The sequence below is a fragment of the Orcinus orca genome, chromosome 1 (genome assembly GCF_937001465.1).
Source record: "Orcinus orca chromosome 1, mOrcOrc1.1, whole genome shotgun sequence".
Lineage (NCBI taxonomy): Eukaryota > Metazoa > Chordata > Mammalia > Artiodactyla > Delphinidae > Orcinus > Orcinus orca.
The window spans coordinates 176,646,191-176,668,146 of record NC_064559.1 but is presented as its reverse complement, the minus strand read 5'-3'; the positions used below and the strand labels follow the sequence as shown (position 1 = coordinate 176,668,146).

General features: G+C 42.7%; 1 protein-coding gene across 1 annotated transcript; it reads right to left on the bottom strand.

Annotated features, from left to right (window-relative positions):
* Nucleotides 1-13,574: 13,574 nt before the first annotated feature.
* LOC117200110 (Kruppel-like factor 18) lies at nt 13,575-20,402 on the bottom strand. The gene is given in 5 exon segments (XM_033421752.1): nt 13,575-13,750; nt 14,365-15,022; nt 15,170-15,382; nt 19,868-20,293; nt 20,397-20,402. Coding segments are annotated over 5 exon segments (1,479 nt in total).
* Between the last annotated feature and the right edge of the window lie 1,554 nt (nt 20,403-21,956).

The following is a 21,956-nucleotide window of genomic DNA, read 5'->3' as shown; positions in this document are numbered from 1 at the left end:
ACAGGTTCTAATGAAGTCAGATAACTAGTAGATTAGCAATTGTTGAGTGAGCCTGGAAAGAGAATTTAGGATGGAGATTAGGATGTTGAATAGGTATTTTTGCTGTTGGAACGATGATGAGATCCAGGATGTGGCCGAAGAAGTGGATGGCTGGGGTGGACTAGGGGTGAAGGTTTTTGGAAATGTAGAGAATTCAAGGTGTTATCTGGGTCATCCTTGGATGGTGCCAAGGACTATGGCTAAACCTTGGGTAAAGAAGGAGTACTCAAGGCAGGTGACAAATTCTAGGAATGAGTGAAAGTGACCAGGGAGGTGAGTGAAAAATAGTGACCAGGAAAAGGATAAGGTATCCAAGGAAACAGGGTTTTGGTAGGGAAGTAGAATAATGAATTTTAAGTAGCACTGTGGTAAGGGATTCAAAGGTAGGTAGGATGGAGAGAATGAGAGGTCTCCCTAAGACAGAGATGTAGCAGGATGTGAAGGCAAGCAGAAGAGGGAGCTTATTGGCAGAGGTGGAGGAGGTAGTGGAGTTCTGGATTCTGGAACAGGAGTTCCAGCCTGTACTACTACAGTGGGGTAGTTTGGGAACGAGCTTGGGAGAAGGATGGAAAATAAGATCTAGAAATGGGGAAGGCTTTCCAAAGATCTTTTGGACATTGACCCTGCACAGTGTTGGAACCCGCATTTTATTCATTCTCATTCAACATCAAAAATGTACTGGGTGTCTACTGGGTGCCCAGGGGTCTCGCTGCTTGGGAATACAGTGGACAAGAGGTCAACTGGATCTTACCTCCTCCTGGAGATCTAAGTGGAGGAAAGGCTGACCCAGAGAGAGATGATTACCATTGCATTTGGGAAGCCCATCTTGGTTGCCTTGTATGGAGGATGGATGGAAGATTCTGGGCTGAAGAGTAGACAACTACTTATGGGTAAGGCAGCAGACAGTGGTCTGCACAGTCAAGTAGATTGTTAGTAGCAGTATTTGGGATGAAGTAGTTGAGCTGAGAATTTCTCATGTCTTCATTCTATAGGTCCCCTGCCAGCCCCCAGCCATAATCCCTGCTCAGGGTGGGCTGTGCTGGTAACATGCCCAGTGCTCTGTGCATACGATGATGATTGTGTTTTTTCAAGAAAGTGCTGGAGGCGGCTGCATGATGGAGGGCAGCTAATGCCCTCTTGAAGGCTACTTCCCTGGCCCAGCTGGGGTCCAGAGGAAGACACCCCCTCCTATGTCTGGGCCAGTGCAGAATTCAGCCACACTCTACAGACTGGAGAAACAGTTCTTAAAGAGAATCTTACATTCTGGAGAAACAGGGGCATGGAAGCTGCCTTTATTTTTATTATTTTTAAAATTTATTTTATTTACTTATTTATTTGGCCGCATTGGGTCTTCATTGCTGCACGTGGGCTTTCTCTAGTTGCGGCAAGTGGGGACTACTCTTTGTTGCAGTGCACAGGCTTCTCATTATGGTGGCTTCTCTTGTTGTGGAGCACAGGCTCTAGGCGCACAGGCTTCAGTAGTTGTGGCGCACGGGCTTAGTTGCTCCGTGGCATGTGTGATCTTCCCAGACCAGGGATTGAACCCGTGCCCCCTACATTGGCAGGTGGATTCTTAAACACTGCACCTCTAGGGAAGTCCCTGGAAGCTGCCTTTAGAATGAAGCCTTGGATGATTGCAGAAGAGATGGGATGGGGGAGGGATAGGAGGGATGGCATGTCAAAAGGCTCTTAGAAAATAAATACTGGTACATCTCTTCCACTCCTACATATAATATAGCAAGGAAATAATGCCCTTTTTCAATGTCTCTCCTCTGGCTTTCAGGTGTTCATTCATTCATTCATTCATTCAGTTCTGACTTGGTGAGAACCTCAGGCTATGAATCTTACTTGTACTTGTGTTGAGTGTTGAGATAAAAGATAAGCCCTCTAACTTTCAGTTATTCTCTTCTCTCTTTCCTTTCCTTCCTCCTTTTCCTTTGCCTCCTTCATTAAAAACATCTTAAATAGATAATATGTACATACAGCACACAATCCAAAAGGTAGAACATATTGTTCAGTGACAAGTCCTCCTGCCACTCTTGAACTTCTCTCCTTGGAAGTGATGCTACTCTTTGTTTTGTGCTTCCAGAACTATCTTTAATACATAAATAGCATGGTGTTCACACCATTGGGTCTCTTGCTGCTTTCACTTATCAGTACATCTTGAAGGCTGTTTTATGTCAGCAAATATAGAGCTACCAGAATCTTTTAAATTGATGCATATAACTCCGTCATATGGAGGTACTGTATTTATTTCATCAACCTTCTATTGAAGGCCATTCAGTTCATTTGCTATTATCAAAGCTATAATCTTGAGAATGTTGTTTTTCTTTTAATAGATGAGTTTATTTCCATTGCAGTTATAAATATTTAATCTTATTGATTTATTTTATTGCCTTTTGGAGAGCAGTTAAATAACTTTATTTTGAGAAGTTTTGGAAAAATTGGGTTGATAGTACAGAGAGTTCTCATGTACTCCATACCCAATTCCCTTTATTATTAGCATCTTACATTAGGATGGTGTATTTGTTACAATTAATAAACCAATATTGATACATTTTTATTAACTTGAGTCTATACTTTATTTAGATTTCCTTAGTTTTTACCTAATGTCCTCTTTCTGTTCCAGGTTTCCATCCAGGATAGTACCTTATATTTAGTAATCATGTTTTCTTACTGCCTTTAGAATGAAGGCTCCTCTTGGCTGTGATAATTTCTCACTTTCCTTTTTGTTTTGTTTTGTTTTTTGATGACCTTCACAGTTTTGAGGAGTACTGGTCAGATATTTTGTAGAAAGTCTCTCAGTGGATTTGTATGATGTTTTTCTCATGATTTGGTTGGAGATATCTCCAGCAAATCATACCACAGATACTACATACTATTCACATGACTTATCATTGTTGATGTTAAGCTTGATTGCTTGGCTGTGGTGGTGTTTGTTAAGTTTCTCCACTGCAAAGTTGCTCCCCCCTCCCACCTTCTTTTTTTTTTAATTTTTAAATTTATTTTATTTTTGGCTGTGTTGGGTCTTCATTGCGGTGCGTGAGCTTCTCATTGCGGTGGCTTGTCTTGTTACGGAGCACAGGCTCTAGGCATGCAGGCTTCAGTAGTTGTGGCACACAGGCTCAGTAGTTGTGGCTCGTGGGTTCTAGAACGCAGGCTCAGTAGTTGTGGTGCACAGGCTTAGTTGCTCCGCGGCACGTGGGATCTTCCCAGACCAGGGCTCGAACCCGTGTCCCCTGCATTGACAGGCGGGTTCTTAACCACTGGGCCACCAGGGAAGGCCCCTCTCACCTTCTATGCTGTACTCTTTGGAAGGAAGTCACTATGTGCAGTCCACAATTAAGGAGTAGAGACTTGTGTTCCACCTCCCTGAAGGTGGAGTTTCTATGTAAATTATTTGGAATTCTTCTGCTTGAGAGATTTGTCTATTATTCCCCCCATTCATTTATTCATTGAATAATTAATTTGTATCTGAATAATATAATAATAATTCACATAACAAAATTCATCTTTTTAAAGTGTATATTCAGCATTTAAGAAATATATTCATGGGGCTTCCCTGGTGGTGCAGTGGTTGAGAGTCCGCCTGCCGATGCAGGGGACACGGGTTCGTGCCCCGGTCCGGGAAGATCCCACATGCCATGGAGCGGCTGGGCCCGTGAGCCATGGCCGCTGAGCCTGCGCGTCGGGAGCCTGTGCTCCGCAACGGGAGAGGCCACAACAGCGAAAGACCCACGTACCGCAAAAAAATAAAATAAAATAAAATAATTTAAAAATATATATATTCATGAAGTTGTGCAATCATTACCACTAATTCCAAGACGTTTTCATCACCCCAGAAAGAAACCCCATACCCATTAATAGTCACCTCCATATTCCCCCCCTTTCTCTACCCCTGGGCAGCCACTCATCTACTCTTGTGTCCTGGATTTGCCTATTCTGGGCCTTTCATGTTAATGAAATCATACTATATGTGGTCTTTTGTGACTGGCTTCTTTCACTTAGCTAAATGTTTTCAAGCTTCATCCATGTTGTAGCATGAATTAAGACTTCATTCCTTTTATGGATGAAGAATATTCCATTGTATGGATATGGTACACTTCGTTTATCTATTCATCAGTTGATGGACACTTGGGTTCTTTCCACTTTTTATTATTATTAATAATGCTGCTATGAACACTCATATACAGGTTTTTGCATGGACATATGTTTTCAATTCTCTTAGTGTGAAAATGCTGAGTCACATGGTAACTAGTTTAACGTTTGGAGGAACTGCCAAACTATTTCTAAAGTGACCGCACCATTTTACACTCCCACTGGCAATGCATGAAGGTTCCAATTTCTCCATTTCATTAACACTTGTTATTTTCCATCTTTTTGATTATAGTCATCCTAGTGGGTGTGAAATCGTATCTCACGGTGGTTTTAATTTGCATTTCCCTAATGACTAATGAAGTTGAATGTCTTTTCACGCGCTTATTGTCCATTTGTGTACCTCTTGTATTTTTCTTACAAATATAGCTAATTGGCCATTTGTATTCTCTCTTTGGAGAAATGTCTTTTCAAATTGCTTGTTCATTTTTAAATTGGGTTATTTGTCTTTTTATTGGTGAATTGTAAGAGTTTTTATGTTCGGATACTAGACCCTTATCAGATATATGATTTGCAAATACTTTCTCCCACTCTGTGGGTGGAATTTTCATATTCTTGATGGGGTCCTTTGAAGTACAAAAGTTTTAAATTTTGATGAAGTTCAGTTCATTTATTTCTAATTTGGTTGCTTGTGCTTTTGGTGTCATATTTAAGAAACGATTGCCTAATTCATGGTCATAAATTTATACCCTTATGTTTTCTTCTAGGAGTTTTCTACTTTTATCTCTTATATTTAGGTCTTTCATCGTTTTGAGTTAATTTTTTGTCTATGCTGTGACTTCTTTCTTTTGCATGTGTATATCCCACTGTTTTTGTATTATATTCTCCATTTGCTGAGACATCATTTTCATACTCTTTAAAGTTCTTTGGACATATTTAAATTAGCTGATTTGAATTTTTGTTCAGTAAGTCCAATGTCTGGGGTTCCTTAGGGACAGTTTCTACTATTTTTTTCCCTGTGTATGGGCCATACTTTTTTGTTTCTTTGCATGTCTCATCATTTTTTGTATTGTTGAAAACTTGACATTTTAAAAATAATGTGGCAACTCTAGAGATCCAATTTCCCCCCCTCCCAGGGATGGTTGTTGTATTTGTGGTTGTTATCTGCTTAGTGACTTTTCTGAAATAATTCTACAGAGATTGAATTTTTTGTTGTGTGTGACCAAAGTTTCTGCTTAGCTACTTTAATGGTCAGCTAATGATTGGACAGATATCTCTTTAGATGCCTGGAACCAGTAAGTTTTACGGTTTTTGCCAGGTGGCCCTGTGTGCACACTGGGGTAGCACATCTTCAATATTCAGCCAGGCAATTGACATCTCCATGTTAGCTTTCACTTCCTGCTTGCACAAAACCTCAAAGTTAACCAGAGATGAGAAACTAAGGCCATCTCTTTCCTAAGCATGCATAGAGGCCTGGGCATGAGCCCAGCCCTATGTATGTGTGTGACCTTCTAGAATCCCAGTTATATGTTGGAACTTTCCAGAGTCTCCTATGGATATCTTATTCCCCAGCTTTTCCATTTAACCTTTTTGGTTTGTTTGCTCCCAACTGTTATCTACTGCGTCACGCAAGTGTGGTGTTCAACAATTGCCTATGGTCATTTTGATAGATATCCCTGGAGAAGAGGCTGTTTGCACTGGGCAAGCTCTGAGGTTGGCCAAATATAGTCAGCCTTGCAAGTGGGTTCTTTCAGGGAACCACCAGACAGGTCAAATAATGACAGTTTTCTGGAAACAGTGCTTTACAGTAACTCCAGGCTTGTTCTGTCCCCTGCAGTGGCTGCCAGGCTGCTAGTTTTCACCATGACTGCAGGCTGTTAGTTTTCAAGGCTACCATGGAGCTGAGGTGGATGGAAATAGGACAAGTTGAAATGCCACAGAGTTCGCTGTTCTTACTGGTATCAGCCATTTTTCTTGAATAAATTCCCCCCAGATAGCTGCAAGCCTTTAACTAATCTCCTGAATTATAAAACTGTTGAATTCTAACCATTTTTTCCAGGGTTCTCATTGCTTTTATGGAGGAGAGAATTTTTGGAGGTCTTTACCGCACCATTTTCACTGACTTCACTCTTTCATTGTAGTTTTATAATTTTTTAGAAAAATTTATTTATTTTAGGCTGCGTTGGGTCTTCATTGCTATGCGCAGGGGCTTCTCATTGCGGTAGCTTCTCTTGCTGCAGAGCACAGGCTTCAGTAGTTGTAACTCGAGGGCTCTAGAGCACAGGCTCACTAGTTGTGGCTCGCGGGCTTAGTTGCTCCGCGGCATGTGGGATCTTCCCGGACCAGAGCTCGAACCCGTGTCCCCTGCATTGGCAGGAGGATTCTTAACCACTGCGCCACCAGGGAAGCCCCATTGTAGTTTTAATTTCTGCCTTTCAAATGATGAATGACAACTAGATGTCTTCTCATATATTTATGGACAATTGAAGTATTTTTTAGCGTGAATTATCTGTTCATGATTTTGTCCATTGTTTCCTCTCAGTTTTTGTGTATTTTCCCCTCATTTTTAGAGTTTGCCAGTTGTCTTTTGATTTTATCTATCTACCTATCTACCTATCTATCATCTACCTATCTATCTATCATCTATCAATAATCTATCTTTCTATATTTTGCCATGTGAAAGATTTTTATTTTCAGGCAATCAATTTTACGAACTCTCTTCTTTTATTGCATCTGGATGTGAGTCATACTTAGAACCCCATGTCTAAATTCTGGTTATAGAGGAATTCACCTGTTTCTTTTTCTAGTAGTTGTATGGTTGCATATTTTACTTATAGATTCCTGATCCATTTGAGTTTACTTTTACCTATGGAATGAGCTACAGATCTAATTTCAACTTTTGCTAGTGGGTTAAGCAGCTCTCCCGGCACAATTTCTTAAAGATCATCTTTCTTCCAGTGACTTGTCACTTTTATACTTATTTCCCATAGGTCCTTCTGTCTTTTTATGAGCTTTCTATTTCATCCCACTGATCTATCTGCGTCTTCGTTCACCGCCTCCATATTACTATTTGTTGACCTTTTGCAGCCAGAGCACAGCCTGGTGATCATCCTCCCGCAGCCCCGTCAATGAAGACACTGCACACTGCAGGCCTCCCACCCACACCAGTGCCCTCAGTCCCTCTGCTAACTCTCAAGGTTGTCTCCTCTAACCCTCCCAGCACCACAGCCCTTCCACCATGGGCACTGTGTGTTCTGTGCCTCGGGCCCACACTAGCACCTCCATTCCCACTCATGCATCCAGCCCCCGTCTACAGCTCACCTGCACCCTGGAGGGTTCCTTCCTGCTTGAGCAGTGACTGTGGTCCAGCTCTGCTTCCGCAATGACTACAAACCTGCAAACTTCTCTGCCATCCACCTTCTGCAACTATACCTTCTTCAATGAGATCAGAACCCCAACCTCAGAGAGAGGGCTCACCTTCCATGCTTGTCCTTACTCCTGAGCCTGTGCTCTTTCAGCCCTAGGGTCTCATATAATGTTCCCTTGCATCTGAGGGTTACTCTTTTATCACAGTTTATTCGTTCTGTTTCATGAATGTTTAAATCACTGTGTTTTCTGTCTCCTGATTGGACTCTGAATGATGCAATCACAGAGCATGTTTGCTGTGGTGCAAAAGGAGAATGCAATTAGTATCCCATACCGTACAGTATCATGGCCTACTGCACACTGCCATGTCTACTAGTGAGTTTATTACATTATAAATAAATATGGAATTGAGGGTTTAATTCTTTATATAATGTGAAATGCTTGGTGGATTAGTATATGAGTGTTTTAGTGAGATTTGAGGAAATTGGCTGAGATTTTCAATGGGGTGGAAATATGTTACAATTTTGCATATTTAAGTCGATGTCTAAAAATTCACTGTCCAGCAGATTAAATTTGGATAATAAGGGACGGCTGTATTATCTTTTCTCTTTCGGTTGGTTGCACTTGACATAAGACCCAAGTGCACTCTCATATCTCTGGTCTCCTTCCCATCCCAGTGTGTTGATAAGGCATTGAAATTTTCTTTGGCAGTTGTTAAGGATTTCTTTTTATTTTTGGTCCAAGCAATAACACAAATGAATCTTAGAAATATCATTTTGAGTTGAGAATAAATCAGGTTCAGAAGACTATGAGGAGCGTAATGTCATTTACATGAAGCACAAAATAAGAAAAACTGTACATTTTTTGAATACATACATTTGTAATAAATTGCTACAAGGAAAACCAAGGGACTTTATACATACAAAATTCAGAGTAGTTGTTAATTCTAGAGGCTAGACAGATGGTTGGATGGGGGAGAACACAAGTAGGTACAAAAGTATTAATAATATTCCAACTCTGAAATTGGGTGAGGAATCAGGTTCCATTCTAAATCCTGTGTATGATTTTTCAGGTCTGACCATAGCGCTTTGCCTGACTGGTCTGCTGGGGGAAGCTGCCCTCCCCACGCCAGGCAGCCAGGCGCAGCCAGGCCATTGCAGTTTCCTGAAGGGAGCTGCAAGGATCCCAGGGCCACTTGGACCAGATAAACTGATGCATATTTGTGTTTCTTGCCTGGTCACCTCCATCCAGAGGCCACCTTACCAGGGGCCTTGGTGAGGCATTTTTCTTCACTATGACTCAGTACTTTTCCAGTCTTAGCCCTTCCTCCTCTTCCTCCCCCAGATCCCCCAAGTGCATGAAAAGACAGGAAGTGTTTGTTTGAGGATCCTTGGCAGTGAGATCATTCCTGTCTGCCCGTATTATCTGACCCTTGCCTTGTGCTGTTCCAAGTGGGTGTCAACCCCAACAATCAATAAACAATCTAAAATAAGGAATAGAAGAGAGTGTTATTCTAGCCATACTGAGGACTAGCCTTGGAGTGCAGTCTCCACCAAGGAAGGAAGTGCTGCGGAGATGCATGACTTTCAGCACAGTTTCATATCTTCTCAGGACAAGAACATACATCAGATATGACAAGGGTACATTCCTTCAAGGTTTCAGAAGAAACAGGTTAGAGTGCACCAATACATGGCGAGTCAGTATGGCCTTGGCATTTGGGAAAGGAACCTTCCAAGGAGTACTAACATTGGTGTCATAGGAAGGGAAGCATTGATTCTTATCCTCAAAGTAGACATTCTTTTTACTTCTAGATAATGCATTCTTCTATAGTTAAAGCAGATGTACAATGGATGTTTGACAGGCCAAAAGCCAGGATGTTCTAGTTCACATAAAGTTTAGGCCAAACTTTGTATAAGCCAGAATGATTTCCCCATACCCCAACGTGTGAAAATCTTTTCCATTGTGGAAAACGGAGCATTAAGGAGCCAGCACCTCTCCATTTCACCTCTTGCTTGCAGTGACACAGTAAGTGAGGTTGGACTTTTCCCTGCAGTTTGGCTTGTTGTCTTAATTAACCATCTTGGCCCCTGGCAACTCAACAAATTGATGCAGCCAGCAGGGTGGCCAATCGAGCCCTAAGCCTTTCTGGAAGAACAAAAAACCTGAGGGTCCCCTGGGCACTTCCACAGCCATGCAAATGGGCCTTGGAAGTGCTAGTGAATTATTTATGGAAACTTTTAGTTCTGAGAGGAACCATTGGTCTTCAACTCCCTTGGCTGAGTTCCCTCATGGGTCAAATTAGAAATCCAACAGAGGGACTCCAGGAAAGCTAAGGTAGCAGTTCCCTGGCCACTGCTCATGGTCCTGCAGCCACGGGACTAACAGCTGTCAGAGACACTGCGTTGCATGCAGTAACTCTTGTTGGATCCAAGCAGGTTCCTGGTGCCAACAGAGGCCGGGCAACCCAGTGCGTTACTGAGATTCATACTGTCTGCGAAAGACTATGGAGTCCTTCAGGATTGCTTTCTCCAGTAGCTCAAAGAGACCTGGAGACTTGGTTAGTTTGCCTCCACCATAACCAAGATCATCTTGTTAAACTTCATGATGGAGAGTCTGTTTGTGGGATGCATTGCTACAGACCCTCTCTTTCAAAGTGCCCTGATGGTGTCCATTTTGGCTGGGGAGGAAGAGGAAGAGGGAAGGGAGAGAGCCCCACCATCTGAGACCCCCTTCCTCTACTGGGCAGTCCCTCAGGTTTGGCTCACCTGTGACAGGTCCCTTGTTTAGACCACACCTGCGGAGGATATAACCTCCCTGCAAGCCATCCTTGTGGCCCCATGGGGACCTACAATGAGGGACTGAGGACAGTAGATGGTAAGACTTAGCCAGACTCAAATTTCCAGGTTTGTAGATGCTACTTGGGTTGGCCCTGGTCATCAGGCCGTTACACCCTGTTGTGAAGTCAGGTCAATTGGTCCACGACACAGTTCAAGTCTTAACTGATGAGTTCCTAGATGCGGAAAACGTGGCCACTGGCAAAATAGCAAAGACTGAGCGAGAGAGATAACTGATGTTAGAGTAATGGCCTGGCGCCCTCTCCTGGGCAAACTGGGCTAAGGCCTTCCTAGAAAGTTCTCTGAACTTGATTCTTGGCTGGCAGTCTCAAAGGAAACTGATAGGCCAAGGAAATCAGGACCAAATGCTGGGCCATGGGACACCTGATGGGGCTCCTGGGGAGCCTGGAAATGAAGAGTACTGCCACTTTTACCTGGACCTCTTGGCATTCAAAAATAAATAAGACTAAAAAAATTAACAAAACTACGGGCCATACTAAGATCCCTCTGTCCCCACGGGGGACTGGAGGCCCTAAGCTAAGGTCAAGTTTCAACAGGGATGTGAGGGAGAATTGCACTTCTTGGCCTTTCTTTAAAAACTGAAGTATAGTTGATTTACAATGTTGTGTTCGTTTCTGGTGAACAGCAAAGTTATTCAGATATCTATATGTGTATCTGTATCATCTATATCTATATTCTTTTCCAGATTCCTTTCCATTATAGGTTATTACAAGGTACTGAATATAGTTCCCTATGCTATACAGTAGGTCCTTGGTGTTTATTTGTTTTATATATAGTAGTGCGTATCTGCTAATCCCAAGCTCCTAATTTATCCCTCCCCAACACTTTCCCCTTTGGTAACCATAGTTTGTTTCCTATGTCTGTGAGTCTGTCTCTGTTTTGTAAATAAGATCATTTGTATCATTTTTTAGATGCCACATATAAGTGATATCATATGATATTTGTCTTTGTCTGACTTACTTCACTTAGTATGATAATCTCTAGTTCCATTCATGTAGCTGCAAATGGCATTATTTCATTCCTTTTTATGGCTGAGTAATATTCCACTATATACATATACCACATCTTCCTTATCCATTCATCCGTTAATGCGCACTTAGATTACTTCCATGTCTTGGATATGGTAAATATGCACTTCTTGGCCTTTGACTGCTGGTACACAAGTGACTGTGATCCCTGAAATCCTTGCTCCAGAATGAGGGGGAACAGATAAACCTCTCCAGTTTGGGGTTTGAGGTTCTATCACTGGGAGTCTTGCTGAAACTGAGCTGTGGGTAATTCCTTGTGGGTCCTTATAAAGCTCCTTTGCCATGGCTCAGTACTGAACATATTATTGTTATAGATGGATTGTCTGTGTGTACTCCTACCTGCCTTTGCCCCAAATCCCTGATAAGAACTGCAGCATTTTAGTGGGAGGATGACTCATGAACCTACCCAATTTCTTCCCAGTGCTGAGTAGCATGGTTTATCCAAAATAATATGGGCTGATTGGTCAAAAAAAGGAATAGCCACCCACATTGCCAATCTCACAGAAGCCAAAGTTCTCCACGAGAGATCTCGTCATTCAATAGCCCCACCCGGACCGTGCTCAAGGCCTTGGGTATCTGGAGACTCACCATGGCTTATAGGAGGCTCAATGCCATAGCTCCAGAGAGGTACCTGATATTGTATCACAGAGGTTATTGCCCAAGCTGAGGGAACTTGGTATGTTGCAATTGTTACTGAACATGCTTTTTAAAGCATCCCCTCTCTACCCAGATGATAAAAATCAATTTGCCTTCATAAGGAAAGGGTTGCAGTATACCTTTAATGTCTTACTTCCAGGCTACCTAATTCTCCAGCTATCGGTGATGAATGTGATTTGGAAAAAGTCCTGCCCCTGGAGGGAGCACCGGCCTTTATTATACTGATGACATTCTCCTGGTGGACCTAGACAAGGGCACCACCTAACAAGAACTGGACCCCCAGCTGACTCACACGCAGCTACATAGCTGGGCCACTGACACAAGCAAGGCACAAGGACCTAGTATCCAGTGAAATTCCTCGGCATTATCTGGGAATGGGCATGATATCTCATTCCAGACATGACTGCCCTGACAAACATAAAAAAGGTCCAGTGACTGGTTGGAGTCCTTAACTATTGACGCCCTCATATAACCCATGTGGGGATCTTGGGGGATCTAGCATCTGAGACCTGTGTGAGGTGAGATTGGGTGGGTTAAGTAGATCTTCAAATGTTGCAGGGCAAACTGAAGCCCTGGGATTTGTAGTCTGCTTCTTTTTTAAGTCTTCATCTGGAAAGTGCTTTTCAGAGGACCCCCCTTGGAAATGAGCAGTGGGACAAATCACATCCTGGGTTTTACCCACTTTTCCAGGGAGAATATTATACAAGTTGGCATTTGGATGGGAGCCCAAGCCACCTGCTAGGAGAAGGACCTAGCAGCAGGCAAAGATGGCTAAACTCCTCAGGAGCAGGTGTCCAGCCATGCCCAGGCCAAGAGAAACAGACCCCAGGTCACTGCAGCTGCAGACGTGTCAGCAGAAGCCATGATGAAAAGACCCTGAAGCCCCCATGCAAAGGAAATGTCCTTCCCCTGGCAGCCAGCACTTGACTCCTCCTCCAATACCACCCCCCGCCCCGTGTCCTGACGGCATATAGAGAAGGCAGAGGGGAAAAGAGACACTTTGTCTGAGAGAAAAACAGCCAAGACAAGAGGTTCAACCTTTTAATAGATTAAGTTCATCCAAATGAGTTTCATTTAATCTGAGGCCACTTGACACTGCAAGTGACCAAGTGTCCCTCTCAACTCCCTTGAAATGAACCTCCAAAGAAACATGAGCTCAGATATGAAATGCTACATTCTTTATACATCTGAACTATGCTATGCCACATTGCAATCATCTACATATAAACATCTTTACATGTACACATAGAAGTAAATACACAAGCAGCGATCTACAAGAATTCATACACAGCACACTGAGAACATTCACCACGTACAGGAAAGTGAATGAAGAGTAGTGCTGATTCTATTGAAATGCATACATGCATTCTTTATATGTTTCAGAAAAAATAAATGAAAACCTTAAAAGTTTACAACTAATATTAAGCATCTACTATGTGCTAGGTACTGAGCACCGAGCAAAGTTTTGCAGGGAGAATCTTTCAGCTCAACTCATTTTCTCAAAGGCTGATAGGTTTGGTATCATGGAAGCAATTTATCTGTGGACTCTCTGATGCTGCTTTAAGTGATCTGATCGTGAAAAGTTCCTGTCGCATTTAGTACACTGGTAGGGCCTCTCCCTGGTGTGCTTCCTCACGTGTCTGTTGAGCTCATCCGAACGGGAGAATGCCCATGTGCATCCCTTCGCGTTGCATTTGTAGGGCTTCTCTCCTGGACCCCAAAAAGAAAGCAAGACTTGTCATGCTTCAGGATAGCATGGGACACAGAAGTTGGAAATGAATGGAGAAGAAAAAGGGGTTGGGCATGTTGCAGTGGGACAGGGAGAGACAGACAGGAGACTGGAGGGGTTGCATGGGAAAGGAAGAGAAGGAGGGCAGGATGGGCTAGAAGGCTGAGAGGAAAACTGTGAAGGAGGGAGAGGAAAAGAAAAAGAAAACCAGGAGGGGAAGACGAAGGTCAGTGGTGGGTAAAGAAAGCTGAGGAAGAGGGGTTATCTGTTGGACCTATAGGAGTCCATGAAGAGAAGTCCCAGGAGAGGTAAAGTCAAGACCATTCTAGGAGGTCAAACAAATCCCTCCACTTCTTCCATCATCCCAGACATTCAATACCACAAAAGGCTGCAGCCAGGTTGCCTCTGGCCCAGAACTAGTGTCTGTTCTTAGGACTGCTTTATATACCCTTTCAGATTTGCCAGCATTTTCTAGGGTCTTCTGGGTCCTAGACTTAGAGGGAGGTGGCAACAATCTCAAATGACCCCAAAGTCTTATAAAGGCAGAGATCTTTAGTCATTTTCCTGACACCCTTATATTTCAGTCTTCACTCACCAGTGTGTAGGCGCTCATGGATTCGCAGGTGGGAAGATTTTGAATACGATTTCCCACAGCCCTGGTATGTACAGATGTAGGGTTTCAAAATGTCAGAATTCTTCTGCAACGAACATCTCTGAATCTTGAGATTCCACTTCTGCTTTTCTAGGGGTTGTCCTTGGATCAAATAGGAACTAGAAATGTACAGAAATCTAGGATATGGCAATGATGATGAGGAATGTGGCACCATATGGACTTCATGGGGAGTGTTCTCATCATTGAGTATCTTCATTGGACGCCTATAGAGGGTTTGGTCCCCACTGAAGCTCATCTGGCCTCCATTGTGGGTCTGGTATACATGGATGGTTTTCATCTGACTTCCAGAGACAGCCTGGTCCCAAGGGAAGGTCATCTGGGCTCCACTGAGAATCTGGCATTCACTGGGGTTCTTCATCTGACCCTCATAGAGGGTCTGGTCCCCACCAAAGGTCATCTGGCCTCCACTGAGGCTCTGGTCATCATCGAGGATCTTCATCTGGCTACCCTTATTGGGGATTGTCATCTTGTTTGCATTAACGGGTGTCACTTTACAATCAGTGATGAACGCCTTTGTGGTGTCAGTGACATCCATCAACTGGGATGCTGCTGCAGGGTTTCTCTCATCAAAGGAGGTCACCTTGGGGTCAAAAAGAAAGGCACTTTAGGTTCCCAGGGGGCAAATCAAGGGATTTAACATGGGTTGTTGTTAGATATGGACAAGAACTGTCCCAGGGATGTTAGAACATGCATAAATCATCCTTGTGGGCATCAAAGGATTCATCACCTGGTTCTGCATTGACTCCTTTTGGCTGTCCTCATCACGGGCAGTCAGAGGTACATAGAGCTCTGACTCTGGTGCAGCGGGGGTTCTTGCCTCATGTATCTCATTGATGTCCTGGAGAAACTCATCAATGTCCTCAAGTGTCAGAAAGAAAGAAGTCATGGAAGCCTCTTTGCTGTTGCCTGATAACCGAACTAGATCTTCAGCTGTGGGATTCTGCAAAAAAAGTTAGAAGTCAGATGTCTTACCCAGCTCAAATCCTAACTCCACACGCCCTTCCTCTCTATCCCTGCTGACCCAGTCCTCGTCTAGTCCACCATCATTGCTTGCATAAAAGCCTGCAATTTCCTCTTAATTGACCTCTGTGAATCTGGAGTTGACTTCATCCGGTGTGCCCTCCATAAACAGTAATATTTCTAAAATGAAAAGTCTTCCTATGCTACTCCTACCTATCAGTGGAGGTGGGATTCTAGATGAATGGAAACACCCCACTATCCCCTGCAGCGAGCTTGCCCCATAGACTTTTAAAAAATTGATGAACACTTGATGTACACTATTATATGTTATAGATGTACTATATAGTGATTCACAATAGTTAAATGTTATACTCAATTTTTAGTTATTATAAAATATTGGCTATATTCCTTGTTTTGTACAATATATCCTTGTAGCTTGTTGTATACATAAGAGTTTGTACCTCTTAATCCCTTGTCTCTATATTGCCCCGCCCCAACAGAGACTTTTCCACAGATGCCCCATCTTCCAGAAATCCTACCAGAGATTTGTTTAATTTAATGAACTTCCAAACATATTATCGCATTTTATTCCACCCATGACCCCAGAAACAGGAGCCATGATAAAACCGTATTAAAGAAGAATTCACAGACGTCCAAAGAGGTGAAATGACATGGCCCAAGTAGAAGATTCTTAACTTGAATTGGACCTGTCTTGCTCTTGGTGCTCACAGACCTGATCCTCTGTGGATGTTTCCCCAAGAGACCTCCTGGAGTTCCCCCTGGCATTCCAGCTTCCTGAGAACCATCCTGGAAAGCATCATCCTCCAGGAACCATTCCAAGAAGAAGCTTCATTACAGGCAGAGGCTAATGTGCACATGGCCAAAGTCTATACTTCTATTCTCATTGGCCATCCTTACGCTTCTAGGTTTCCTATACATCTGGTAGAAAGCTTCCAGTTAACTCCTCAAAGCCATCATGTCTGTAGCCTCACATCTTTTTCACCCGGTGTGCCTCCTTGCAGCTCTTATCCTACTCTAGCCAGACCAGTCTGCTCACTTTTGCCATATCCCTGTCCTGTCCCTTGCTCATAGCCTGTCTTATTAAATATGACATCCATTCTGCCACCAAAGACTGGTCTCTCCCACCCTGTCCTGACTCTCAGAGTAGAGAGACAGCTAGGATAGTTCACCCAGGCTATGTTCGAAACATATGACTGTACAGCCATTGACTATGGTAGACTGAAGGCACTCCGAAGTTATCTTCTGCTACAAAAAAATCCATAGAAGTGATAGATGCCCTTAAATTTAATTGTTATCTACATTCATGCTTGGAAGTAAGTGGAATTTTCTAAGCCACAGTGTAGCAGAAGCCACCGTCACTTGGAGATGTGGAAAAGTGTACCTCCATGAGGCCAATGTCACTGTGGAGACAATCCTCCAAGAAGGGCCATCAAAACCTAGGGATTCTCTGAGATGAAACCTCACTGGAAGTCAACCTCTCATAACATCGTACTAGGGCACTTCTTTTACTATCATTCCCACTCTTGAAACAGTGTCATGCCTGTCTTCTCCCCTTCCCCTACTACTGGACTGAAAACTCCTCAAGACTAGAGAACTCTATTTCCACCTTATCAGGGTCTGACAGATCCAGCTGGGCAGACGTCAGAGAAAAGGGACCCAAAGAAAGACTTCTGATTTCTACTCCTCCAGCTCTAGGTCTGCATCCAGCCTCTAAAATCTCAGGATGTGTTTGGGGTGTCAGTGACATCTGTCAACTGGGATGTTACTTGGGTTTACTCTCATCAAAAGAGGTCACCTTGGGGTCAAAAAATGTCTCACTTAAGGTTTCCAGGGGGCAAATCAAGTGCTTTACCATGGGGTGATCTTAGTTCTGGATGAGAACTGTCCCAGGGATGTTAGAACATGCAGAAATCATCACTGTGAGCCTCAAAAATTTCATCACCTGATTCTGGATTGACTCCTTTTGGCTGTCCTCTTCATGGGCAGTCAGAGGCACATAGAGCTCTGGCTCTGGTGCAGCTGGGCATCTTGCCTCATGTGTCTCATTGATGTCCTGGAGAAATGCCTCAATTTCTTCAATTGTCTGAAGGTAAGAGTCCCTCGACATCCCTTTGCTGTTGCCTGATAACTGAACTAGATCTTCAGTTGTGGGATTCTGCAAAAAAAGAAGTTCATGTGTCATAACCAGCTCAAATCCCAATTTCACACGCTCTTCCTGTCCATCCCTGCTGACCCAATCCTAGTCTAGCCCATCATCATTTCTTGCCCAAAGTTTGCAATTGCCTCTTAAGTGGCCTCTGTGAATCTGGAGTTGACTCCATGTAGGGTAACCTCCAAAGACCGTCAGAGTAATATTTCTAAAATGAAAAGTCTTGGGCTTCCTTGGAGGCGCAGTGGTTGAGAGTCCGCCTGCCAATGCAGGGGACACGGGTTCGTGCCCCGGTCCGGGAAGATCCCACATGCCGCGGAGCGGCTGGGCCCGTGAGCCATGGCCGATAAGCCTGCGCGTCTGGAGCCTGTGCTCCGCAATGGGAGAGGCCACAACAGTGAGAGGCCTGCGTACCGCAAAAAAAAAAAAAAAAGAAAAAGGAAAAGAAAAGTCTTCTTATGCAACTCCTATCTATCAGTGAAGGTGGGAATCTCGATGAATGAATGAAAGCCCCACCATCTCCTGTAGAGATCTTGCCCCACAGACCTTTTTTAAATTGATGTATACTTAATGTATAGTATTATATGTTACAGGTATACAATATAGTGAATCATAATAAAGGTTATACTCAAATTCTAGTTATTATAAATAATTTTTATATTCCTTGTTTTATACAATATATACTTGTAGCTTGTTGTATACATAAGAGTTTGTACCTCTTAATCCCCTATCTCTGTATTGCCCGCCCCTGCCCAGAGACTTTTCCAAAGATGTCCCATCTCCCAGACATCCTACTGGAGATTTGGTTAAATTAATGAACTTCCAAACATCTTATCTCATTTTATTCCCATCATGCCTCAGAAACAGGAGCCATGCTTAATCCCTATTAAAGAAGAGTAAATAGGGGTCCAAAAAGGTGAAGTGACATGGCCTAAGTAGAAGACTCTTAACTTGAATTGGACCTATCTCACTCTGGGTGGTCACAGACCTGAACCACTGTGGACATTTCCCCCAGAAATGTACGGGGTTGTCCTTGGCATTCCAGCTTCCTGAGAACCATCCTGGAAAGCATCAGCCTCCAGGAACCATTCCAAGAAGGAGCCTCATTACAAGCAGTGGCCTAACGTGCACATGGCCAAAGTCTATACTTCTATTCTCATTGGCCATCCTTACGCTTCTAGGTTTCCTATACATCTGGTAGAAAGCTTACAATGAACTCCCCAAAGCCATCATGTCAGTAGCCTCACATCTTTTCACCCTGTGTGCCTCCTTGCAGCTCTTGTCCTGCTTTAGCCAAACCAGTCTGCTCAGTTTTGCCATACCCCTGTCCTGTCCTTTGCTCAGCCTGTCTCTCTCAGTAACGTGTCTTAGTGACTATAGCCTGTCTTATCAAATATGACATCCATTCCTATCCCTGCCACCAAAGACTGGTCTCTCTGTCCTGTCCTGAATCTCAGAGCAGAGAGACAGCTAGGATAATTCCCCCAGGTTATATTAAAAATTTATGACTGTACAGCCATTGACTATGGTAGACTGAGGGCACTCCAAAGTCATCTTCTCCTACAAAAAAATCCATAGAAGTGATAGATGCCCTTAAATTTAATTATTATATATATTCACACTTGGAAATAACTGGAATTTTCCAAGCCACAATGTAGCAGAAGCCACAGTCACTTGGAGGTGTGGAAATGGGTACCCTCATGAGGCCAATGTCACTGTGGAGACACTCCAACAAAAAGGACCATCAAAACCTAGGGATTCTTGGGACTTCCCTGATGGGGCAGTGGTTAAGACTTCTCACTCCCAATGCACGGGGCCCGGGTTTGATCCCTGGTCAGGGAGCTAGATCCCACATGCATACAGCAACTAAGAGTTCACATGCCACAGCTAAGGAGCCTGTGAGCCACAACTAAGGAGGCTGCCGGCCGCAACTAAGACCCAGCACAAGCAAATAAATAAATATTAAAAAATTAAAAAAAAGCGCCACTTCAAAAAAAAAAAAACCTAGGGATTCTCTGAGATGAAGCCTCATTGGAAGTCAACCTCTAATAACATCATATTAGGGCACTTCCTTTCCTCTCATTTCCACTCTTGAAATACTGTTATGCCTCTCTACTCCCCTTCCCTCACCACTGGACTGAAAGCTCCTCAAGACTAGAGAACTCTACTTCATCCTTAGCAGGGTGTGACAGATCCAGTTGGGAAGACCTCATAGAAAAAGGACCCAGTAAAGGACTTCTGATTTCCACTTCCCCAGTTCTAGGTCTGCAGCCAGCCTTTAAAATCTCAGGATGTGTTTGGGGTGTCAGTAACATCTGTCATCTGGGATGTTACTGTGGGTTTGCTCTCATCAAAAGAGGTCACCTTGGGGTCAAAAAGGGTCTTGCTTATGTTTCCAAGGGCAAACCAAGGGCTCTAACATGGAGTGATCTTAGTTCAGGATAAGAACTGTCCAGGGATGTTAGAACGTGTAGAAATCATCATTGTGGGCTTCAAAGGATACATCACCTGGTTCTGGATTGACTCCTTTTGGCTGTTCTCATCATGGTCAGTCAAAGGTACATAGAGCTCTGGCTCTGGTGCAGCTGGAGTTCCTGCCTTATATTTCTCATTGAGGTATTGATAAAATGCCTCCATTTCTTCAATTGCTTGAAGGTAAGAATCCCCTGAAGCCTCTTTGCCACTGCCTGATAAATGAACTTGGTCTTCATTTGTGAGATCCTGCAAAAAAAAGTTAGAATTTCATGTGCCTTACCTAGCTCAAATCCCAGTTCCACACACCGTGCTTCTCCATACCTATTGACCAAATCCTAGTCTAGCCCACCATCATTGCTTGCCTAAAAGCCTGCAACTGCCTCTTAATTGGCCTCTGTGAATCTGGGGTTGACTCCATCTTGTGTATCCTCCAAAGACAGTCAGGGTAATATTTCTAAAATATGAGCTTTCCCTATGGTACTCTCATCTGTCAGTGGACGTGGTATCTCGATAAATGCATGAATACCACACCATCCCCTGCAGAGATCTTGCCCCACAGACTTTTAAAAATTGTAATATAGTTGATGTTTAAGGTTTCAGGACACATGTAGGATGAAAGTGAAAAGATGACAAAATACATTCCATGCAAATGGAAACCAAAAGAGAGCAGGGTAGCTATACTATATCAGAAAAGTTGATTAATCAAAAGCTGTTACATGAGAAAAAGAATATCATTATATAAGAAAAGGGAACAATTAATCAAGAGGATATAACAATTGTAAATTAATGGACTCAACATAAGAACACATAAATATGTTAAACAAATACTAACAGTTCTGAAGCCAGAAATAGACAGCAGCACAACAGTAGCTGGGGACTTCATTCCCCACTTTCAACAATAGATAGATCTTCCAGACAGAAGATCAATATAGAAATATTGGACTTGAACTGCACGTTAGATCAAATGAAACTAACAGACATATATACTACATTCCATCCAACAGCACAAGAATACACATTCTTCTCAGGTACACATAGAACATTCTCCAGGATAAATCATGATCATATGTTACATCACAAAAAGTTTTAAAAATTTAATAAGATTAAGGTCATATCCAGTATCTTTTCTTACCAAAATGGTGTGAAAGTAGAAATCAAAAAAGAGAAAGGTTGGAAAAGTCACAAATATGTGGAAATTAAACAGCACACTGCTGAGCAATCAATGGGTCAAAGAAGAAAGCAAAAGAAAAGAAAATATTTTGAGACAAATGAAAACGGAAACACAACATACCAAAACATATGAGAGACAGCAATAGTAGTTCTAGAAAAGAAGTTTATAACAATTATGTGCCCACATTAAGAAACCAGAAAGATCTCAAATAAGCAATCAAAGTTCACATCTCAAGGAACTAGAAAAGAACAAATTACAACCAATGCTAGTGGAAGAAAAGAAGAAATAACAGAGACCATAGCAGAAATAAATGAAATAGAGACTAGAAAAATAATAGAAAAGGTCAATGACACTAAGAGATGGATTTTGAAAAGACAAGCAAAATTGACAAAGCTTTAGCTAGACTATAGAAGAAAGAAAGAGAACAGTCTAACAAATAAAATCAAATATGAAAGAGGAAGGAGTATAACAGAGACTGCAGAAATATAAAGATCATAAGTGATTACTATTAACAATTATATGCCAAAAAATTGGATAGCCTAAAAGTAATGGGTTAATTCCTAGAAACATACAACCTACCAAGACTGAACCATAAGGAAATGGAAATCTGAATAGATGTATGTCAGTCATCAAAAATCTTTCCAACAAGATTCCAACAGTGAAAGTGACTTCACTGATCAAGTCTACCAAACCTTTAAAGAATTAATGTCCATCTTTCTCACATTCTTCCCAATAATT